Source organism: Schistocerca americana, chromosome 3, assembly GCF_021461395.2.
Source record: "Schistocerca americana isolate TAMUIC-IGC-003095 chromosome 3, iqSchAmer2.1, whole genome shotgun sequence".
Classification (NCBI taxonomy): Eukaryota; Metazoa; Arthropoda; class Insecta; order Orthoptera; family Acrididae; genus Schistocerca; species Schistocerca americana.
The window spans coordinates 618,844,119-618,868,073 of NC_060121.1; the positions used below are offsets into that span (position 1 = coordinate 618,844,119).

Here is a 23,955-nt window from a genome sequence, read left to right on the forward strand (position 1 = left end):
GCCTATTAACCAACATCTTGGTCCCAAATACATCATATGTCAGACTTCTTAGCTCTTTCGCAGCTGCAAGTGCCAAACATCTTATGGGGCCAACCATATTGTGCACCTGGCCAGCACGCAGCTGACTCAGCCCAACGACAGCTGCAGGCTGCGTCTACATGCCGCCATACATAGAACCACTCTTCAATAATAATACTTATAAAATCGGTACCAAACATTATGGTCACAATGGTTACTGTTCTGATAATCACAAAAAAGAGCTTCAAAACTGATCTACACTTTCTGTTATAAGTTTATTCTGCCAGGAGAAAAAATTGTTTTAGAAAAATTATTAGAACTGTTTATTTTGTAATTGAAAAATTCTGTGACTTGAGATTTACCCAATCTATAAAGGCAAATATGTTTCACAACAAATAGTTTTAAAGTGAGGATTTTCTAGCGAAGATGACCAAAACCCTCACATTTCTTACTACACTCATAAATATATAATAATTACTGAAGTTTAAAATCAAATAATCCCATATATTTGATGCAGAATTAAACAAGAAAAATATTGGTGTAACACATTTTGTGACAGGTCTGTTGGTTTAACTGCAATTAATGCCTCCATAAAAAAATCTGAAAATCGGCATCCACTGGCTTTCTGTACAATTTGGTTTAGTGGTTTCCTATCCTCATTTTTTATGCAAGCTTTGGACTGCCGCTGTCAGAGTTTAAAAACAATTTTTTCCTTTTTACTATTTTTACTTTCCATTTTCTTGGAATACACACAGTTACTGAAACAATTTACTATTTCTGTAGTGTGTGTTACTTCTCAGTACACAGCACATTCTTTGCAGCTTATGTGTGTCTTTTTCATTATGAGTTAGCAGGACGTACTACACAGCATCTTTAGGAAATCTCCTTTGTCCCCATTACTCCAAGGAACCCTGGATAATGTTCTTTATTTTGCAATCAAAATGAAGTTTCTTCTTTTGGTATCCAAGGGATCTCAGATTTGTGTGTCTGTCCATGATATTTATCGAGCAACTGGTGGATTAGTTCGAAGCAGAACTTTGCCAGTGGCATCTTCTGTTGCTTTTGTATTTAAAAAATGTTTTTTCATTCACCACAGGCAAGTCAATCAAATGAAAGGATGCTTTCTTGCATCACTTCACTGTCTCTCAGGTGCAGAAATTAACAGCATGTCTGTCTTAACAGCACCCATTGACTTACAGCAAACTACACAAGTGGGTTCCATTTATTTTGGCCTGTTTTATGTTTTTTTCTGTCTCAAAAAAATTTCAGCAAGTTACAGTTCAAAGAATCCAGACTTCTTTGCTGCCCATTCATTTTAGTGCCAACAGTGTTCCACAGGACTTTAATCGTATTTCCCATTTTGTCTGTCTGTCAGAGAATAAGGGTAAATGTTGCCTGTTCTTGCATGCTATTCCAATGGAAATTGTAAATTTCTCTTGGAACCACAGGAGTAATTTGGGTTTCAAACACCAATTGTCAAATGGTATGACCTTGGTTGACATATGGCAATAATAAACTCAACACTGCCTGATTTTCCCAATTCAGCATTTCCGTATCCTATTTTCACGGTGGTGCTAGTGTAGTAAATGTAATCTAGAATATAATGTCACAAAGGACTAAAATTTTAATGTAAACTGCTATATTTCTTCAGTATATTCTGCTTAAATAAAAGCTTTCCTTTAAAAAATAATAGACTGTCATCTACCACTAAGTTTTCAAACAGGAATTTAGGAATGTACCCATACATAGAGGCGACACTTCCATTGTCAGTTTTACCTTGTGGCCAACTACTGTGAGGTAATCAACATTCAGGGTTTCAAAATTTACTGAAATTTTGCCAATACCCTGAGCAGCATCTGTGTGCAATAATATCTGTGGCAAGCAAATATTCGCTCTTTCAGCATTGATTTTTTTCAAATACCTGAAAGCAAGAAAATAAATGTTCTGATTTGTACACAAAAATTTCAAAATTAATAATTCATATAGCAAAAAACTATTAAAAGAATTAACAAAAAAACTGCAGATAGTACCACAGACTTGGTAAGCAGACCACTGTGTTAATTTCTCCCTCATAAAACATCACTGAAAATGCTTTTGTTTAGAATGTAGTTTAATATCTGTAGAAATACTTTAAGCTATAAATTTACAATCTGAGATGAATACTCTCTGTATTCAGTAATTCTTTAAATAACGTTACATTTCCACCTACACAACCATCAGAATGGAACCAAACCAGCAGTACTGCAAACAGCATCCATACTGTGTTTAGCGTATATATAGAATGTTTTTACGTAATATTGAGAAAATATTAGAAGCAGGAAGAAAAGGTGAAGAGGCACATAGAAGAGGTTTACTTATGTAGGCTAGACAATGTAACGAAATATAAAAGAAATCATTGCATATACTGCCAGTGTTTGACGAATGCCAACCGTGTACTGAAATGTAAGGGACTTATGTTTCGAAAGCCCATAAATAATGTGAATCAGCAGTCAGTTGGCTACTTATTCTGACACTAAAATGGTACACAAAGACAGAACACCTGACTGATCCTATACTTATAAATACTTTTGGATTAAAGACCACTCATCAGAATGCAACAGTGTTGAGTTGTCGATGGAGAATGGAGGCGAGGCTGCTACCTTCCAGAAGACTCCTCTTTTACGAGCCAGTGTACAGCGCATGCATGCCGCCCACCGCCCCCCCCCCCCCCCCCCCTCCTCGCATTTTGACAGCTGCCATCCCTTGCACAACAAAAATCCATCCCACACAGCAAACTCATTTGTGGATGAAGTACCTGCAGTGACAACTCCCTTGCTCAGTAAGTTGGAGAACTTTATCTGACAGGCAATAACCTCCAAATCTATTTCACAAACAGATTTTCCAAGTCATATCCTCACAACCCCAACTCTCCCACCACCCCCAAGAATCAGCTACAAAGTACACCTCCCTCCCCCCTCGTCACCCATTATCACCCTGGACTGGAACAACTGAACTGTATTTAATTATCTCTCAATCACATCATGAAATGAGGGACATCCAATCCAACATCCATCCCACCCTCCCAAAGTGGTGTTCCATCACCCACGCAAACTACACCACATTCTAGTCCATCCCTTTATCACATTCACTCCCAACCTCTTGACACAGGTATCATACCCTAGTGGAAGACAAATGTGTGAGAACTGCCCAGTCCACCCATCCTGCACTTCCTATTCTAGCCCTGTCGCAGGCTTACCGTACCCAATCAGAGATCAGGCCACCTGTGAAAGCAGCTAAATTTTATACCAGACCTGCTGCAAACACTGCACAGCTGTTTATGTCAGTGTGATTACCAACCAGTTGGCCACTGCCAAACTGTTGCCAAGAATGAAGTTGACCATCTACATCTACATCTACATCTACATTGATACTCCGCAAGCCACCCAACGGTGTGTGGCGGAGGGCACTTTACGTGCCACTGTCATTACCTCCCTTTCCTGTTCCAGTCGCGTATGGTTCGCGGGAAGAACGACTGTCTGAAAGCCTCCGTGCGCGCTCTAATCTCTCTAATTTTACATTCGTGATCTCCTCGGGAAGTATAAGTAGGGGGAAGCAATATATTCGATACCCCATCCAGAAACGCACCCTCTCGAAACCTGGCGAGCAAGCTACACCGCGATGCAGAGCGCCTCTCTTGCAGAGTCTGCCACTTGAGTTTATTAAACATCTCCGTAACGCTATCACGGTTACCAAATAACCCAGTGACGAAACGCGCCGCTCTTCTTTGGATCTTCTCTATCTCCTCCGTCAACCCGACCTGGTACGGATCCCACACTGATGAGCAATACTCAAGTATAGGTCGAACGAGTGTTTTGTAAGCCACCTCCTTTGTTGATGGACTACATTTTCTAAGCACTCTCCCAATGAATCTCAACCTGGTACCCGCCTTACCAACAATTAGTTTTATATGATCATTCCACTTCAAATCGTTCCGTACGCATACTCCCAGATATTTTACAGAAGTAACTGCTACCAGTGTTTGTTCCGCTATCATATAATCATACAATAAAGGATCCTTCTTTCTATGTATTCGCAATACATTACATTTGTCTATGTTAAGGGTCAGTTGCCACTCCCTGCACCAAGTGCCTATCCGCTGCAGATCTTCCTGTATTTCGCTACAATTTTCTAATGCAGCAACTTCTCTGTATACTACAGCATCATCCGCGAAAAGCCGCATGGAACTTCCGACACTATCTACTAAGTCATTTATATATATTGTGAAAAGCAATGGTCCCATAACACTCCCCTGTGGCACGCCAGAGGTTACTTTAACGTCTGTAGACGTCTCTCCATTGATAACAACATGCCGTGTTCTGTTTGCTAAAAACTCTTCAATCCAGCCACACAGCTGGTCTGATATTCCGTAGGCTCTTACTTTGTTTATCAGGCGACAGTGCGGAACTGTATCGAACGCCTTCCGGAAGTCAAGAAAAATAGCATCTACCTGGGAGCCTGTATCTAATATTTTCTGGGTCTCATGAACAAATAAGGCGAGTTGGGTCTCACACGATCGCTGTTTCCGGAATCCATGTTGATTCCTACATAGTAGATTCTGGGTTTCCAGAAATGACATGATACGCGAGCAAAAAACATGTTCTAAAATTCTACAAGAGATCGACGTAAGAGATATAGGTCTATAGTTTTGCGCATCTGCTCGACGACCCTTCTTGAAGACTGGGACTATCTGTGCTCTTTTCCAATCATTTGGAACCCTCCGTTCCTCTAGAGACTTGCGGTACACGGCTGTTAGAAGGGGGGCAAGTTCTTTCGCGTACTCTGTGTAGAATCGAATTGGTATCCCGTCAGGTCCAGTGGACTTTCCTCTATTGAGTGATTCCAGTTGCTTTTCTATTCCTTGGACACTTATTTCGATGTCAGCCATTTTTTCGTTTGTGCGAGGATTTAGAGAAGGAACTGCAGTGCGGTCTTCCTCTGTGAAACAGCTTTGGAAAAAGGTGTTTAGTATTTCAGCTTTACGCGAGTCATTCTCTGTTTCAATGCCATCATCATCCCGTAGTGTCTGGATATGCTGTTTCGAGCCACTTACTGATTTAACGTAAGACCAGAACTTCCTAGGATTTTCTGTCAAGTCGGTACATAGAATTTTACTTTCGAATTCAATGAACGCTTCACGCATAGCCCTCCTTACGCTAACTTTGACATCGTTTAGCTTCTGTTTGTCTGAGAGGTTTTGGCTGCGTTTAAACTTGGAGTGGAGCTCTCTTTGCTTTCGCAGTAGTTTCCTAACTTTGTTGTTGTACCACGGTGGGTTTTTCCCGTCCCTCACAGTTTTACTCGGCACGTACCTGTCTAAAACGCATTTTACGATTGCCTTGAACTTTTTCCATAAACACTCAACATTGTCAGTGTCGGAACAGAAATTTTCGTTTTGATCTGTTAGGTAGTCTGAAATCTGCCTTCTATTACTCTTGCTAAACAGATAAACCTTCCTCCCTTTTTTTATATTCCTATTAACTTCCATATTCAGGGATGCTGCAACGGCCTTATGATCACTGATTCCCTGCTCTGTACATACAGATTCGAAAAGTTCGGGTCTGTTTGTTATCAGTAGGTCCAATATGTTATCTCCACGAGTCGGTTCTCTGTTTAATTGCTCGAGGTAATTTTCGGATAGTGCACTCAGTATAATGTCACTCGATGCTCTGTCCCTACCACCCGTCCTAAACATCTGAGTGTCCCAGTCTATATCTGGTAAATTGAAATCTCCACCTAAGACTATAACATGCTGAGAAAATTTATGTGAAATGTATTCCAAATTTTCTCTCAGTTGTTCTGCCACTAATGCTGCTGAGTCGGGAGGTCGGTAAAAGGAGCCAATTATTAACCTAGTTCGGTTGTTTAGTGTAACCTCCACCCATAATAATTCACAGGAACTATCCACTTCTACTTCACTACAGGATAAACTACTACTAACAGCGATGAACACTCCACCACCGGTTGCATGCAATCTATCCTTTCTAAACACCGTCTGTACCTTTGTAAAAATTTCGGCAGAATTTATCTCTGGCTTAAGCCAGCTTTCTGTACCTATAACGATTTCAGCTTCGGTGCTTTCTATCAGCGCTTGAAGTTCCGGTACTTTACCAACGCAGCTTCGACAGTTGACAATTAGAATACCGATTGCTGCTTGTTCCCCGCATGTCCTGACTTTGCCCCGCACCCGCACTAGTGGTACAACATAAAGATGAGCACATCACCCTCAATTTCAGGCCATCTGGATCCTTCCCTCCACTACTAGCTTCTCTCAACTACGTAGATGGGAGTTATCCTTACAACACATCCTTCACTCCCATAAACATCTTGACCTCAATCTCAGCTAACTTACTGTCCCCACTCCCTCCATTCAAGTTTCCCCTTCCTCTATCCTGTCATATTTTCTCAATTCACATCTCCAAGTCACCTTCAGCATGTGTCACTCCTCTACAAAAGTGTATCACATGCACTGCCTCTATTCTATACTTATATTTTTTTTCTTTTTTTCTATATGTGATCTATTTCTTTCACAGTTCTTGTCAATCTCCAGTTTTGGTTTCAGGCACATCTGATGCTCTAATGAAACAATAATTCATTTTGTACACAGGCTTTTTGTACGTGTATGCATTGCAAAATTTCCATTATCCCACCTAACAATTCTGCACTGAAGCAAAGAACATCAAACTGATGTCTCCTTCCAACTTCTCTCTCCCCTGCTACTGCCTATGATGAATCCTTATTATTTCATCTTAACTATGACGGAAATATTTAAAACTGATATATCTGATAATGGAGTAATGAATAAAATCCATCTACAGGAAATCATTATTTTCATTAATGTAAAATTCATTTTGAATCCTGTATGTCAATCTTCATCTGGTGCTTAAAAGTCACCACATACTCTTATGTACATTTGTATTAATAGCTGCTCCAGGCAGAAGATGTCTTTTCTTGGTGCTGCACATTTTTGTGATTTTGGCTGAGATAAAAGATAAACTGACACTGCAATGTTAATATTTGGCACGCCGGTGAAGAAGTTGCACAGAATCAGCTAAGTAAAAAGTCTGGGTAATTAGCACGTTTATTTATATGTAAAAAGCAATATCACAATTTTTTTTTTTTTTTTGAGACAGCATGTGCCAGATTGATGTGCCAATTTGAAATTCTAGATTCACAGATTTTTTTGTTTGTGTCACTTCTGCATAATATTCCATCAATTGTAGCAATGCTCATTTGCAATGGGAGAAATTTTGAACATTTTCATTTAAAATTTTTGAAAACAGTAGGACTATCCTCATTCAAAAGAATCATTCTCTAATTTCATGGTATAATTATGTGAGACATATGTAATTTTTGATAATTTTTGGATGTTTACAAAACTATATTTTTGAAAATTTTTGTAAGTTACAGAGCTGTGGTTAACTTATTTTGTAGTAAATCAGTTTTGTGATTCATAGTTACTGCTAAAGAATACATCGTACTGAATTTAAGTGTATGTCAATGCAAATAAACATACATTTTTGAGAACTTTTGGAAATTACAATTGTCCTGTGCATAAACTAATTCATAATAAATCAGCATGTGTGTTTTAATTACTGTAGCACATATTGTAACAAACATTGTGTTACATTTAGTTTCTCCTTTCGTGAGAATTATGTGCTATCTACATTTATTGTAATTAACTCTATTTCTGAGTTTGTTAGCAACTATAACTACCTCAAAAAGTTTAGAAAACACTAATTTTACCACAGGTTTTCTTGTTGTCTTAACAGCTTCAATTATTTCAGGGAATTACTAATTTTTTAGCTCAGCAGATTAGAAGATAGTCAGCAGGGTTGGTTTAAAGTTATTTGTTCACTATGCTGTAAAACACTGCACCAGCCACAATGCAGCCCAAACGTGAATACTGTTTTCGAACACAGGATGAGTTAGTTGGCATTCACAAGCAGTTGGAAATTGCCCCGACCACTGTCAAACAATTGGCAGCTGTTGTGAATCGGTGCACCAGAAGAGTGTCATGTACCAGGACCTAATGTACCTAAGTTAACTCGAGTACTATCCTCACCTGTGGATCCTGTCTCCACTGTGGGTGAACAGCATCTGTCATTTCCCATTCACTTCACTGCAAGTGGTGTGTCAATGGTAGTTCTAGGTGTCCTGTACAGGGTACACAGGGACCAGGGAGGACTCAGGGTGTTATAGCAATCCCTTTAACCAAAAGGTCAGGCAAAATTTACCAGGCAGGATGAGAAGGAAAGTCTGGTCATTGGGGACAGTACTGGACAAGATTTGAAAACCTGAGAGCTTAAATGTGGAAGACAGGATAATATGCAAAACAGAAATTACTGCTAAAACATCATGCACAAGTTAAGAGTGAAAACCTAAATGCATTTGACGTAACAGAGGTGGGAGGGGAATGGCAAGAAATAGGCAGGTCAGGAAATGAAACCTGTGAAAAACTAAACTGAGCGAAGAAAGGAGTAGCTACAGTGAAGAAATGCTGGCACAGCAGAAATTAATGTAAATTAAGATTAGGTAGGTGGTGGGCACCAAGGACATGTAGTGCTAGTACCCACCTGGGGAGTTCTGAGAAACTGGGGGGAAGAACCAGATGGTGCGTATGGTGGAACAGGCACTGAAGTCACAACTCTCACATTGTATGGCACACTCTGCAAGAGGTTATTGTGTGCCGCAAGTATACACCCACTGCCTATGCCCATTCAAACTAACTGATAACTTTGTGGTAGGCATGCCGATGTAAAAGGCCGAACAATGTTTAAATAACAGGTGATATGATGTGCCATTTCACAGGTGGCTCCCCCTTTGATAGCATACATTTCGCCACATACAGGGCTGGTGTAGGTGGTGATAGGAGGGTGCTTAGGGCAAGACTTGCAGTGGGGATGGTCACACAGGTAGGAGCCATAGAGTAACTACTTCTTTCTTCACCCCGTTTCAGTTTTCTACATCTTTCATTTTCTGGTCTGCCTATTTTCACTGTCCCCTCTTCCACCTCTTATGTACAATGCACTTAGCTTTTCATTCTTATTAACATGTGCACTGTGTTTTAGCAGTAATCTCTGTCTTCCATATTATCCTGTCTTCCATCTTCAAGCTCTCAGGTTTCCAAATCTCTTCTGGTGCAGTCCTCATCAATTAGTCTTTCCTTCTCATCCCATCTGGTAAGTCTCCCCTGGCTCATAGTTCTGGGTGACATTTCTGAGATCTACCCCTTTTCCTAAACCTCTCTAGTCCTTTTCCTTACCCCTCTTCCTTCCCCTTAAACCCCTCAGCTGAAAGTAGGTGCCATTGGAGCCAAAAGTTTGCATAAGTATAACCTTCTTATATGTGCCACCACTTGGCATATAGATTTTTTATCTATCCAATTACATTATATTCTCAAAAACTGATTATTTTCATTGTCATATTAACTTTGTTGAAACTTGGTATTTTTTAGCATGTGTTAGCTTTGTAAGATATATCAAACGCAAATTTGCCAGTGAAATTTTTTATAACGGCATAAATTGCTGATCATCTGGACCCAAAATTTTTGTAAGTGACTAGTCCTCAGTATTAAGATTTGAATGAGAGAGTAATGCTCCATGATTTAAGAGATTCATTGCATAATCTCACAGTAACGTAATTCATCTTGTGTAGAAGGAAATTTACTTTGAAAGTAACGCTTCTGAAATCACCAATCGAACATTTTTCCATGACCTGTTAGAAATGTAAACAGTTATAACGGCGCACTCGTCAAAACGAGGCTTATGAGAAAGATGCATCAAGAGCAGTTTTTTGTTATGAAGCATTGCAGAGTCTTTGGATATGCTATGCTGTTGGCTCCACAGATGCTTGTGTGTGTACTGTATTTTGTTGCTGTAAATGGGACATTTTATTTGCAACAAAAGTTTTATTTTGGTGTTATTCTCTTGTTTATGTTTTAATGCTACAGTATTACTCTGCAGTATTGGGCTACGAGTATCAGTAATTACCAGTCAAAATTACAAAAAAAGAACTGAATACTAAAACAATGAAAAATTTCCAGAAGTCTAAAAAATCCTCATGCTTTCCCCGGATTTCTCATGGATGAAAAAATTCCCAGGTTTTTCTTGCATTTTCTGGTTGTTCGGGGGCACATACACCCCGTTTCCACTGAAACGGGAACAGCACCGTGTGATTCACTTTCCCATTGGGAAACGTGCTTTGTCCTAGATCAAGAGGATTGATTGGTTGGTTGGTTGGTTGGTTTAAAGGAGGGGGGAAAGGGAACAAACTGCAAGGTCATTGGTCCCTTGTTCCTGGTAAAATAATTACACAAGGGAAAGAAGGAAAGAAAGGAGATGTACTGCACAATAACAAGAGATTGGAAGAACCAGAAGAACAACAGAAGGACAACCAACACTACTATGAGCAAAATAGGAAAAGAAAACCACAGAGAGAAGCAATAAATAGGTAGAAGCAATAAAAACAAGAGAGCAGATGAACCGTGGCTGGCCGACCACGAGAATAAAAAGGAAAAGCCAGACACTCTGTGATACATTAAAACATCCAGCCTAAAAGTATTAGAGTGGAGAACACAGAGGGGCAAAGGACATGCGTGAAAACTTATATTGATAGCTTGTGGGCCACTCAAGGAGTCAGTACGCAGAAGAAACGACTCCCCAGGGCAAGAACAGATGTGCTCAAGAGCACGAGATACACCCACGAGCACAGCAGTGAAAATACTGCAGCCATCAGGCAAGGAATGCTGTTCAGTATGTCCTCCATGGACATACGCGAAGCCGACCTGATTATCAGCCATCGGTGTAAACCACTTCATGGCCTCAGTACATGTCAAGAATCAAGAGTAAGTGGCAGCGGAGAGCTGCGGGGTTAACTAAGTCCTTAGGTCCAGGTGAAGCTGCGGCCTAGGTGTACACCAAGGAGGTGTACTTAAATGTACCTCAATTATAGGTGGTAAAGGCAAGGATTTCAGTTCGGAAAGAAGGGATCAGACAGGAACTGCAATTGGAACCCTGACCTGGGCCGCCGATGCGGGAGATGAACCGCTGTGGGTGTGAAAAGGAGACGGTAATTTGGATGTGCAGGAGAACTACAAACCTGTGCAACATAACTGGCCAGCAGTTGTGCATGCCTAACCTGCAATGGAGGGACTCTGGCCTCCACCAGGACGGTGGTCACCAGAATCATCCTTAGAGCTCCTGCCGCTAAGCGAATGCCACAGCGGTGCACTGGGTCAAGTAATCACAATGCTGAGGGCGCCACCAAACCATAAACCAGATTCCCACAGTCAAGGCAGGATGGAACACGGGCTCTGTAGAGCTGCAGCAGCATAGAGCAATCTGCACCCCAAATGGTGTTGCTCAGGCAGTGGAGGGCATTATGGCGCTGCCAGCACTTCCACTTAAGCTGATGAAGGTGAGGAAGCCAAGTTAATTGGGTGTCCCAACCATTCCTAAGAATCGATATGTCTACACTACAGTGAGTGGATCGTTGTTAAGGTAAAGTTCTGGATGAACGGTATGATGCCGACAGAACTTTGCAACCAAAAACTGGAAACCATGACAGAGCCTTCTGGATGGCTCCCTGTAGGTGCCGCTCAGCAACACCAGTATTGGTGGAGCAGTACAAAATGCAGAAGTCGTCTACATACAGAGAAGGTGAGACAGATGGCCCTAAAGCTGCTGCTAGACCATTAAAGCCAGGAAATTTTGGATGAAAATCAGGAGCGGGTCTCTGAGAGCCTGCTTGTATAATGCAGCAAGGATATGATGTCACCAGGTCATGTCATACGCTTTTCGTAAATCAAAAAAGATGGCAACCAAGTGTTGGCATCTGGAAAAGGCTGTTGGGATGGCAGACTCAAAGGACACAAGATTATCAGTGGTAGAGCGACCCTGGCAGAAGCAGCCTTGACATGGAGCCAGTAGGCCACGTGACTCCAGGATCCAACCCAACCGCCAACACGTTCTATGTTCCAGCAGCTTACAAAGAACATTGGTGAGACTGATGGTCCGATTGCATTGGTAGATAACACGCCATTTATGTTAATACCGGGATCACCACGAAGAGACCATGAGGATAAAATCAGAGAGATTAGAGGCCACACAGAGGCATACCAACAATCTTTCTTTCGACGAACAATACGAGACTGGAATAGAAGTGATAACCAATAGAGGTACTCAAAGTACCCTCCGCCACACACTGTCAGGTGGTTTGCGGAGTATGGATGTAGATATAGATGTAGAACACCTTTTGGGGTCTGGTACCCAAAAACACGTTTGATCCTTGCCCAGACTTGGGAAGGTGATGTATGGCACCCAATGGTCGAGACCTCTCTCTCCCAACACTCCTTCTTCCGTCGTCTGATAAGTTGGCAAACATGGGCACGGAGCCGTTTAAAGGCTATTAGGTGCTCCAGGGAATGGTGCTGCTTATGCTGCTGCAGAGCTCGTCAATGCTCCTTAATTGCTTCTGCGACTTCCAGTGACCACCAAGGGACTGCCTTTCGCCGGGGGCACCCTAAAGAGCGAGGGATCGCATTTTCTGCCGCAGAAAGGATTGTTGTAGTCATCTGCTCAACCATCATATCGATGTTCCCATGTGGTGGAGATTCAACGGTGGCAGCTGAGGTGAAAGTTTCCCAGTCCACCTTGTTTAAAGCCCATCTGGGCAGGTGTCCGTGGGTCTGATGCCGGGGCAGTGACAGGAAGATGGGGGAGTGGTCACAGGCTCTCCAGTGGATAGATGGGATAAGTCCTGGGCTGCAAATTGATAAACCAATGGCCGAGTAACTACCATGAGCTATACTGAAATGTGTGGCAGTCCTTGTATTTAAGAGGCAGAGGTCAAACTGAGACAGTAAATTTTCAACATCTCTGCCTCGGCCAGTAAGCACGGTCCCACCCCACAAGGGGTTATGGGCATTAAAATCTCCCAAAAGTAGAAAATGTTTAGGGAGTCGATCAATCACTGCAGCTAATACATTTAAGGGTACTGCACCATCTGGAGGAAGATATACATTGCAGACAGTTATTTCCTGAGTTATCCTCATTCTGACAGCCACAGATTCACGAGGGGTTTGAAGGAGGACAGTTTCACTACAGAGACTGAGTTTAGGACGTAAACGCAAACTCCCTCTGACACTTGATTATAGTCACTATGGTTCCTGTAATATCCCTAATAGCCACGGAGAGCAGGGGTCTGCATAGCTGGGAACAACGTTTCCTAGAGGGCAATGCAGAAAGCAGGTGTAAAGCTTAGTTGCTCTATCTCAGCCAGGCGGTGGAAAAAACCACCGCAATTCCACTGGCGGATGATGTCATTGTGAGACTGGGAAGGCACCAAATATTCAATGAGGCAGTTTATGCCTCGGGGTCACCTGCTGACACCGAATTTTTACCTCGGCAGCCTATATCCATTGTACTACGGTATGTTGATGATTTTCACTTATGGACCGTCTGACAGCAACTGAATAAAACACAATTTTAGTGCCATACGCGTTTCGCCTTTATTTTCTGCAAGGCATCATCAGTGGCAGGTTGTGTAGACAGTTTCTTACATATTACGCTCCTGTTGCATTTTTGGTCTTGTTCTTCTTCCTATGAGCGCCAATTTGCTGTTTTTTCTGCATTCCACAGCACTATGCACTGAACGCTTTTTTTAAATGCAATGTTCTGGTTTCTGTTGCCGGCAACAGAAACAAAACCTTGCATTTAAAAAAAGCGTTCAGTGCATAGTGCTGCGGAATGCAGAAAAAACAGCAAATTGGCGCTCACAGGAAGAAGAACAAGACCAAAAATGCAACAGGAGCGTAATATGTAAGAAACTGTCTACGCAACCTGCCACTGATGATGCCTTGCAGAAAATAAAGGCGAAACGCGTATGGCACTAAAATTGTGTTTTATTCAGTTGCTGTCAGACGGTCCATAAGTGAAAATCATCAACATACCGTAGTATTACGCGCAACTGAGGAGGACAGGACCAAAAAATTGAAGATGTCTATATCCATTGTGTCTGAGGGTCTAGCGAGATCTAGGTCTTCAGCAGACGCCAGAATCTCCACCTCACCTGCAGACACAGAGCTTGTAGGCAGTGGTGGTGTCAGCGCCACCGCAATTCCCTTGGTCTTGGGGATCTTCTTTCTGGATTTTTCTCACTGCTTCTTGAGTTTGCCTGGCTGGGAGGACTTCACTGATTCAGTCTCCAGGACTGAGGATGAGTGTGAAGCCCAATGACCAGCTGCTTTTGGGCTAGTCAGGCATTGGCAGGTGTCATCTTTCCCACTAGTGGAAACCTGGGAAGGGAGTGACTCAAGGGACCCCTTCCTAGCAAGAGGAGCCGAAGAAGACTTACGCTTCTCCAGCGCAAAAGTGGGATCAGATATTCCCGAAGGTAGGTGGTGCAGGAGCAACAGGGAGGGAAGTGCCCCCCACCATCAAGGGGGCAGGTGTAGTCTTCCGGCTCTGAGAGGTGACTTGGGTTGGTGGAGCTGCAGCATAAGACGATGTCATACGTACAGGATGTAGGCATTCAAATTTCCTCTTAGCATCAGTGTAGGTTGGTCAGTCCAGGGTCTTGTACTCCATGATTTTCCTTTCTTTCTGGAGAATCCTGTAGTCAGGAGAGCAAGGCGAGTGGCGCTCTTCACAGTTGACACAGATGGGAGGCGGGATACATGGAGTATTGGGACGTGATGGGCGTCTGCAACCTTGACATGTGATGCTGAAAGTGAAGTAGGAAGACATGTGGCTGAACTTCCAGCATTTAAAGCACCGCGTTGGGGGAGGGATATAGGGCTTTACATCACAGCGGTAGACCATCACTTTGACCTTCTTGGGTAATGTATCATCCTCGAAGGCCAAGATGAAGGCACCAGTGGCAACCTGATTATCCCTCGGACCCCAGTGGATACGCCAAACGAAATTTACACCTCACCACTCTAAATTGGCATGCAGCTCATCGTCAGACTGCACAAGAAGGTCTCTGTGAAATATGATACCTTGGACTATATTTAGGCTTTTATGGCGCGTGACAGTTACAGAAACATCTCCCAGCTTGTCACAAGTGAGTAATGCCTGTGACTGGCCAGAGGATACTGTTTTGATCAAGAGTGACTGAGATCTCATTTTGGACAAGCTTTTCACCTCCCCAAACCTGTCCTCTACACGCTGAACAAAAAACAGAGGCTTCATCGTCATGAAAGATTCCCCATCAGCTCTCGAACATTCAAGGTAACAGGCCGAATAAGAGCCACTGCCATCCTTAGCCTGGCGTTCCTCCCATGGTGTGGCCAGGGAGGGGATCAATTTGGGGTCGTACTTATGTGCATTGAATTGAGCCCATGAATGCTTAGAGACTGCTGGTGTTTGAGCACCAGCAAGAGATGATGTACTATGATTCATCACATATCATCCACCCTGATGCCACCCCCTCCAACCAGGGGCCCTCCCCGTGGGCGCCACCCAGCCACAGCAAACGCCACCTGGCAAGATGGCCATTGCTGGGAGTCCCAATGCCCCAGGGTGTCAGGCCTCTAGTCCTCGGCATATGTGGGGAGTTAATGGCGCAGGCATCTGCAGAGCGATTCCTGTGTGGTCAGTGGGCTACAACCAACAGGGTACATGGCAGCCCCACCACAACAGACTGGCTACCGTGCTGGATATCAGGTGCAACCAAAGCAAACAATTCCATTATCATTGTAAGCGTAGAAAACCATACTGCACAGTTGATGAAAAAATACGCACCCTGTAGGGTGACCCCGCCCAACAGTTGGAGAATGAGCACAAGTGCAGATCCACGTTGACGAAGGATGCGATAGGTCTCAGTGCACGATGGACACAGTGCACCATGTAACGCACCCTTCCCCAATTGGCTCAGGTTCCTATTGGCAAGGTTCCTATAAATGGATCAGGTGTGCACTACACATCACAGGCTACTACCCAGGTAGCTGACAGTGTGTGATGTGTACACAAGGATTTATTTATTTATTTATTTATTTATTTATTTTTTATTTATTTATTTTTTTTTTTAGATTAGGCAACACTTTGTATCCATTCTAGATGTGACAGCTGTAAGAAACATTTAATTTTAAGATTCAAAAGAAAGTAGAAAGTGACACATATGTTCAACAGACTAGATAAAGAAGCAGTAGTGTCATATCAATACAGAACTTGAAACTTTTAATGCAGAACAGGAGCATGTGGAGGAACTATGACTCAAATTTAAAAGAATAGCTGACCACACACTGGCTGGATATATCTCCAGTAGAACAGTTCATAATGAGAGGGGCCCTCCATTGTATACAGCCACCATAAAGAAACTTCAAAGGAACAGAGACTACTGCGTAGTATGTGTAAAACAAGGTATAGGGCTATAGATGGAGAGAGAGGCTGAACAGAACACATTTGGCTGTCAAGAGAGCAATGGTGAAGCCTTCGCTGACTAACACAGCAAAATACTGTCAAATTATTTTTCACAAAATGTAAATCCTGGTCATGTGTAACAGCTGTTAGTGGCACCAAAGGTAATATCCAGTCACTCGTGAATCAGATAGGAACTAAAATTGAGGGTAGCAAGGCAAAAACTGAAATGCTTAACTCTGTTTTCACATGTTCCTTTACAAAGTAAAACCCATGATATGAGTATCAGGTATCAATGGAACCTCTATCAGATTCTATACTGAATTTGTGGCTGTGCTAAACCCTCTTAACTATATCATAGATCCCTCTAACAAAGAAACTGCACCCAGCAGTGGGATGGGAGCACAGATCACACTGATTTACAAGGAGGATAGTAGAAATGATTCACAAAACTACCATCCAATAACCTCAATATTAATTTGTTGTACAATCTTAGAACATATGCTGAAACATAATTAGATATCTCAAACAGAATGACTTACTTCATACCAAACCGCACAGATTTTGGAAACACCCACCATGTGCAACCCAATGCTCACTTCTCTTACATGATGTACTGAAACCTTTGGGTCAAGATCATCAAGTACATATATTTCTTGATTTCTGAAAATCATCTGACTCAGTATTATATATATTATCAAAAATATGATCATACAGAGCATGAAGCAAAATTTGGGACAGGACCGAGGACCTTTTGATAGGCAGGAGAAGCACGTTATCTAGGATGGACAGTCATCACCACATAAAGAAAGAAATTTGGTTGAGCCCCAGGTAAGTGTGTTGGGATCCTTGCTGTTAATACTGGGTATTAATGACCTTGCAGACACGATTAATACACCATCAGACTTTTCGCAGATGATGCAGTTATCCTTAATGAAGTACTGTATGAAACAAGCTGCATAAATATTTTACGAGACCTTGATATGATTTCAAAATGGTGCAAAGACTGACAACTTGCATTAAAGGTTCAGAAATATGAAACAGCGCACTTCACAAAACAAGAGATCTGTAGAACACTAAGACTATAATAATAATAATAATAATAATAATAATAATAAATCCCGTGGAGGCCCGGGAAAAGAATAGGCCTCCGGTATGTTCTGCCAGTCGTAAAAGGCGACGAAAAGAACAAACACTAATAGGGCTAACCCCCCTTTTAGTGTGATTACTTGGTTCAGGACAGAACTAAAGAAGCCTCGGACAAGCGCCGTCATGGTCAGGGACGACGCTTGAACCCTATGCCCGCCCACAATGGTAACGACACTGCTAGCCAACTGGAAAATGATTTAAATCCAAATAGAGGTGTTTTGCAGGATATGCTTCCTGCAACCACTCTAGAAGGAAAACAAAGACAGAGGATGAGATGGTCAGATAAAGTTAATCGACACCTCATGTTCTGTTATTACCAAGCAACAAACCTAGGAACCAACACAACTGGATACAGATCACAAGTATACACGACATTTATTACCAGATACCCGGAATTAAAATTTTTAACAGAACAACGACTAGCTGATCAGATCCGTGTAATAGTAAAAAATAACAGGATACCCCAGTCAGAATTAGAAAACATCAAACAACAAGTACAACAAATACTGGAACAAAATAATGTGCAATCAGAAGAAGAAGAAGAAGAAAATACAGTAATGGACTCAAACATCCCAGAGCAAACAAACAAAGACCAACACGCATCAATTAAACAATCAGAGGAAAACGAAATCTTAAGACAGCCACCAGAACAAGCACAAATAGAACACGAAGAGACACACGTGTTAGATATAGAAGAGAAATTTCAGCTGACATATATAGAATACAAAGACACAAATACAGACATTAGACCATTCTTGCATAGACCGCCAAATAACCCACAAGTCGAAACAACAATAAAAACTATCAACACAACCATACACAACAAAATAAATGAAAATACAACTATGGAAGAGTTACAACTACTGGTTTATGTAGGAGCACTCACTACACTAAATATACACACTAGGCAGAGATCAGAACCAACCAACACACAGAAGAAACCCACAAAACCAGCATGGCAACACAGGCTACAGATCAGAATAGAAAAACTGAGAAAAGACATCAGACAGCTAACACAATTTATAAGAAATGAAATATCAGACAAAAAACGAAAAAGGTCAGGTAAAATCTCACAACAAGAAGCAATAGAGCAATTAGATGAAAAGAAGCAGAAATTACAAGCATTGGCCAAACGACTTAGAAGATACAAAAAAAGTGAAAATAGACGGAAACAAAACCAAACATTCAACACAAACCAAAAGAGATTTTACCAAACATTAGATAACACGCACATTAAAATAGACAATCCACCAAACATAACAGACATGGAACACTTCTGGAGCAACATATGGTCAAACCCGGTACAACATAACAGGCATGCACGGTGGATACAAGCAGAAACAGACTCATACAAGATGATACCACAAATGCCTGAAGTGATAATTTTGCAACATGAAGTCACCCGAGCAATTAATTCTACACACAATTGGAAAGCCCCTGGAAATGATAAAATAGCAAATTACTGGCTAAAGAAGTTCACCTCAACACATTCACATCTCACTAAATTATTTAACAGTTACATTGCAGACCCATACACATTCCCTGATACACTTACACATGGAATAACCTATCTGAAACCTAAAGATCAAGCAGACACAGCAAACCCAGCTAAATATCGCCCCATAACATGCCTACCAACAATCTACAAAATATTAACTTCAGTCATTACACAGAAATTAATGACACATACAACACAGAACAAAATTATAAATGAAGAACAAAAAGGCTGCTGCAAAGGAGCACGAGGATGTAAAGAGCAACTGATAATTGATACAGAGGTGACATATCAAGCTAAAACTAAGCAAAGGTCGCTACACTGCGCATACATTGATTACCAAAAAGCCTTTGATAGTGTACCCCACTCATGGTTACTACAGATATTGGAAATATACAAAGTAGATCCTAAACTGATACAGTTTCTAAACATGGTAATGAAAAACTGGAAAACCACACTTAATATCCAAACAAATTCAAATAACATCACATCACAGCCAATATAGATTAAGCGTGGAATATACCAAGGAGACTCATTAAGTCCTTTCTGGTTCTGCCTTGCTCTGAACCCACTATCCAACATGCTAAATAATACAAATTATGGATTCAATATTACTGGAACATACCCACACAAAATCACACATTTGCTATACATGGATGATCTAAAACTACTGGCAGCAACAAATCAACAACTCAACCAATTACTAAAGATAACAGAAGTATTCAGCAATGATATAAATATGGCTTTTGGAACAGACAAATGTAAGAAAAATAGCATAGTCAAGGGAAAACACACTAAACAAGAAGATTACATATTGGATAACCACAGCGATTGCATAGAAGCGATGGAAAAAACAGATGCCTATAAATATCTAGGATACAGACAAAAAATAGGAATAGATAATACAAACATTAAAGAAGAACTAAAAGAAAAATATAGACAAAGACTAACAAAAATACTGAAAACAGAATTGACAGCAAGAAACAAAACAAAAGCTATAAATACTTATGCTATACCAGTATTGACCTACTCATTTGGAGTAGTGAAATGGAGTGACACAGACCTAGAAGCACTCAATACACTTACACGATCACAATGCCACAAATATAGAATACATCACATACATTCAGCAACAGAAAGATTCACATTAAGCAGAAAGGAAGGTGGAAGGGGATTTATAGATATAAAAAACCTACATTATGGACAGGTAGACAATTTAAGAAAATTCTTTCTAGAACGATCAGAAACTAGCAAAATACACAAAGCAATCACTCATGTAAATACATCGGCTACACCATTGCAATTTCATAACCACTTCTACAACCCTTTAGATCACATAACATCAACAGATACGAAGAAAGTAAATTGGAAAAAGAAAACACTACATGGCAAGCACCCGTATTATCTAACACAGCCACACATAGATCAAGAGGCATCCAACACACGGCTAAGAAAAGGCAATATGTACAGTGAGACGGAAGGATTCATGATTGCAATACAGGATCAAACAATAAACACCAGATATTACAGCAAGCATATTATTAAAGATCCCAATACCACAACAGATAAATGCAGACTTTGCAAACAACAAATAGAAACAGTAGATCACATCACAAGTGGATGTACAATACTAGCAAATACAGAATACCCCAGAAGACATGACAATGTAGCAAAAATAATACAACAACAACTTGCCATACAACATAAACTAATAAAACAACACATTCCCACATACAAGTACACACCACAAAATGTACTGGAGAATGATGAATACAAATTATACTGGAACAGAACGATTATAACAGATAAAACAACACCACATAACAAACCGGACATCACACTCACCAATAAAAAGAAGAAATTAACACAACTAATTGAAATATCCATACCCAACACAACAAATATACAAAAGAAAACAGGAGAAAAAATTGAAAAACACATCCAACTGGCTGAGGAAATCAAGGACATGTGGCATCAGGATAAAGTTGCCATTATACCAATTATACTATCAACTACAGGAGTCATACCACACAATATCCATCAGTACATCAACGCAATACAGCTACATCCAAACATATATATACAACTACAAAAATCTGTAATTATTGATACATGTTCAATGACCCGAAAGTTCCTAAATGCAATATAACATATACCGTAGAGTTAAAAGGAAGTCACGCTTGATCAAGGTCCGCGTCACTGTCCATTTTTGACCAGACATAACGTCTGAGAATAGAAAGAAACAATAATAATAATAATAATAATAAGTCACAGCTGGAATCAGCCAACTCATCCAAATACCTGTGTGTAACTCATTGTAGGGACATGAAATGGAATGAAATGTATGCTCAATTGTGGGTAGACTTTGGTTTGTTGGTTGAATACTGGGGAAATGCAATCAGTCTAGAAGGGAGATTGCTTACAAATCACCCATTCAACACATTCTAGAATACTGTTCCAATGTGTGGGACCCATACCAAATAGGACTAACAGGACAAATTGAATGTATATGGAGAAGGGCAGTCTGAAACAGGAAGAAACCCTATACCTGGATCAGAATAACAATGTGATCAAAGTATAGCTGTTTACAGGACTATTACCATAGTAACAGCCAATCAAAGAACACTCTTGATACACCACCTGTTCCATTCACCATTGACAAATCTCTCTGTTACTGCAGATAGTGGCTACTGCAGTCAGCTGCAGGCACACTCACGGTCAGTAACGTAAACAATTGTGGTCCGTTTCATTGTACGCTTTATCTCTCTGTGTGGCGAGTTTATTTTGGGCCACAGAATGCCTGAAGCTTGTAGAGGAAGTGTGCAAAAAAGTGTGACTGCTAAACGGAAAGTTCAGCTATCTGCCCATGTTTTGTATGGTCAGACATGCGAGTTTGTGTGCTTGGTGTGGGTGCAACTCTACTGCCTCTAGCGAAGGAAGTCGAAGGAGCTGTAGATGCTGTGAAGATACATGAAAATACTGTCATCAAAGTTTGTAAGGAGAAATACTGTGCACAAGGGGAAGAGCCTGTTTCAAATGGCTCTAAGCACTATGGGACTTAACATCTGAGGCCATCAGTCCCCTAGACTTAAAACTACCTAAACCTAACTAACCTAAGGACATCACACACATCGATGCCCGAGGCAGGGTTCAAACCTGCGACCGTAGCAGCAGTGCGGTTCTGGACTGAAGCGCCTAGAACTGCTCAGCCACAGCGGCTGGCGAAGAGCCTGTTTTATCCAAACTGCAGGCCTCCAGTAAAAAGAGGACACAACTACGAATAACAAACTTTGACTCTTCTCACCACATACATGAATATCACAAGATATACGAACATCCAACGTTTTTTTTTTTAAAAAAAAAAGAAGAAGAAGAAGAAGAAGAAGAAGAAAGCTCCACGAGGAAGAATTGTTCAGTGACAGAACCACATCTTTTTAAACAGTTATGAGAGCCCTCAGTTTTCAGTACAAAAGAATTAATAGACACAAATTATAATGGAGAGAGATGACATCACAGCCAAGTGTTGTCGACTTTAAAGAGGTATTGTTGAAGTGCCATTTGAAGACGTAGTGTGGCTCAACGAAACCTGGATAACTCTAGTCATTCCATCAGAAAAGACTGGACAGATGATAACATATGTGTAAGTTGTGTTGTTCGGTGGGAAAGGGCTCACAAATTATTGTCTTGCATACTGGAACTGCATCTGCTTTCACATCTAACATCTCCTCATTTACAAATCGAGAATAACGAGTGAATATGATGGGGAGATGAACCATGACAGTTTTCTGACATGTTTAAAGGGCCAACTAATAGGAAAACCTGAATCAGCCATATGTCTTTGTAACGGATAATGCACCCTACCATTCAGTTATTAGAGATAAAGCTCCAATGATGGCAATGATAAAAGCAGACATTGTTGTATGGCTGAAATAACACAATGCGGAAAGTCTTGGGAAAAAAAAAAGAGAACACAGCACAGTTTTAACAGTATGTTGTGGATGAGGTAGCTAAAAACTGTGGCTACAGAGTTCTTAGGCTCCACAATATCAATGCCACTTAAAGGCCATCAGAATTATTTGGGCACAGATTAGACATTAAATGGCAACAAATAACAAAACCTTCACTGTGGCAGATATTTGAAGACTGTTAGAGGATGCAGTGGCATAAATAACACCAGAGAAATGGAATAATGTTGTACATCACACAGATACAGTTGTTAAGGAAGTGTGGAAAAGTGGAGTAATACTGAAAATATAATTATATCCTTGGGCAATTCCAGTGACTCGTCCATGGACCAGAGCTCAGATAATGACAGTGTCGAGGAAGAAAGTGATTCTACACTAAATGGCATTTACTTTTTGCCTTTAATTTGTCTTTATTTTTGTGTTTGTATTTTGGATTTTTGACTGCATGGTGTGTAGCACATTTGACAATATATCTCATCTCGTTATTAAGGAATGTTCCTCTGTACAAGTATAACACACTGCATGCACACTACAGTTACCGGTAAGTACTCAAGCAGTTTACAGTATTTTAGTGTTGTTAGTTATTGCATTTACATGAACAATTCAGATCCATTTTAACATCCCTTTCCTATCAAATATGACAACGGAACATGATTCATTCTGGTTACAGTACAGGACAATGCACTACCTGGTGCTTTTGTTGAGATATACAAATAATAGGAACATGGGATCATTTTATACACAGTCACCAAGATATTACAATACTGTAACGCGAACTCAGTATCGAAAGTTAAAAGGTGCCGCGAGATGATAGTCTAGTAAGGAACCGCTAAGCTGTTCCTGCTGCAGCCTTACTGCACATGCACGCACCAGTGATCCGACATCCCCATCCCATTCCACGCTAAGCTGTGCTATGGTGTCAATCACTTTG

At 41.0% G+C, this 23,955-nt stretch overlaps 1 protein-coding gene across 3 annotated transcripts in view; it reads right to left on the reverse strand.

Annotated features, from left to right (window-relative positions):
* LOC124605796 (selenocysteine lyase-like) overlaps positions 1–23,955 on the reverse strand; it is a 165,528-nt gene that overhangs the window by 59,755 nt on the left and 81,818 nt on the right. For all 3 annotated transcript variants that reach the window (XM_047137691.1, XM_047137690.1, XM_047137689.1), the window contains exon 5: positions 1,795–1,939. In XM_047137691.1, coding sequence (XP_046993647.1) covers positions 1,795–1,939 — 145 coding nt within the window. The remainder of the gene's footprint in view (positions 1–1,794; positions 1,940–23,955) is intronic.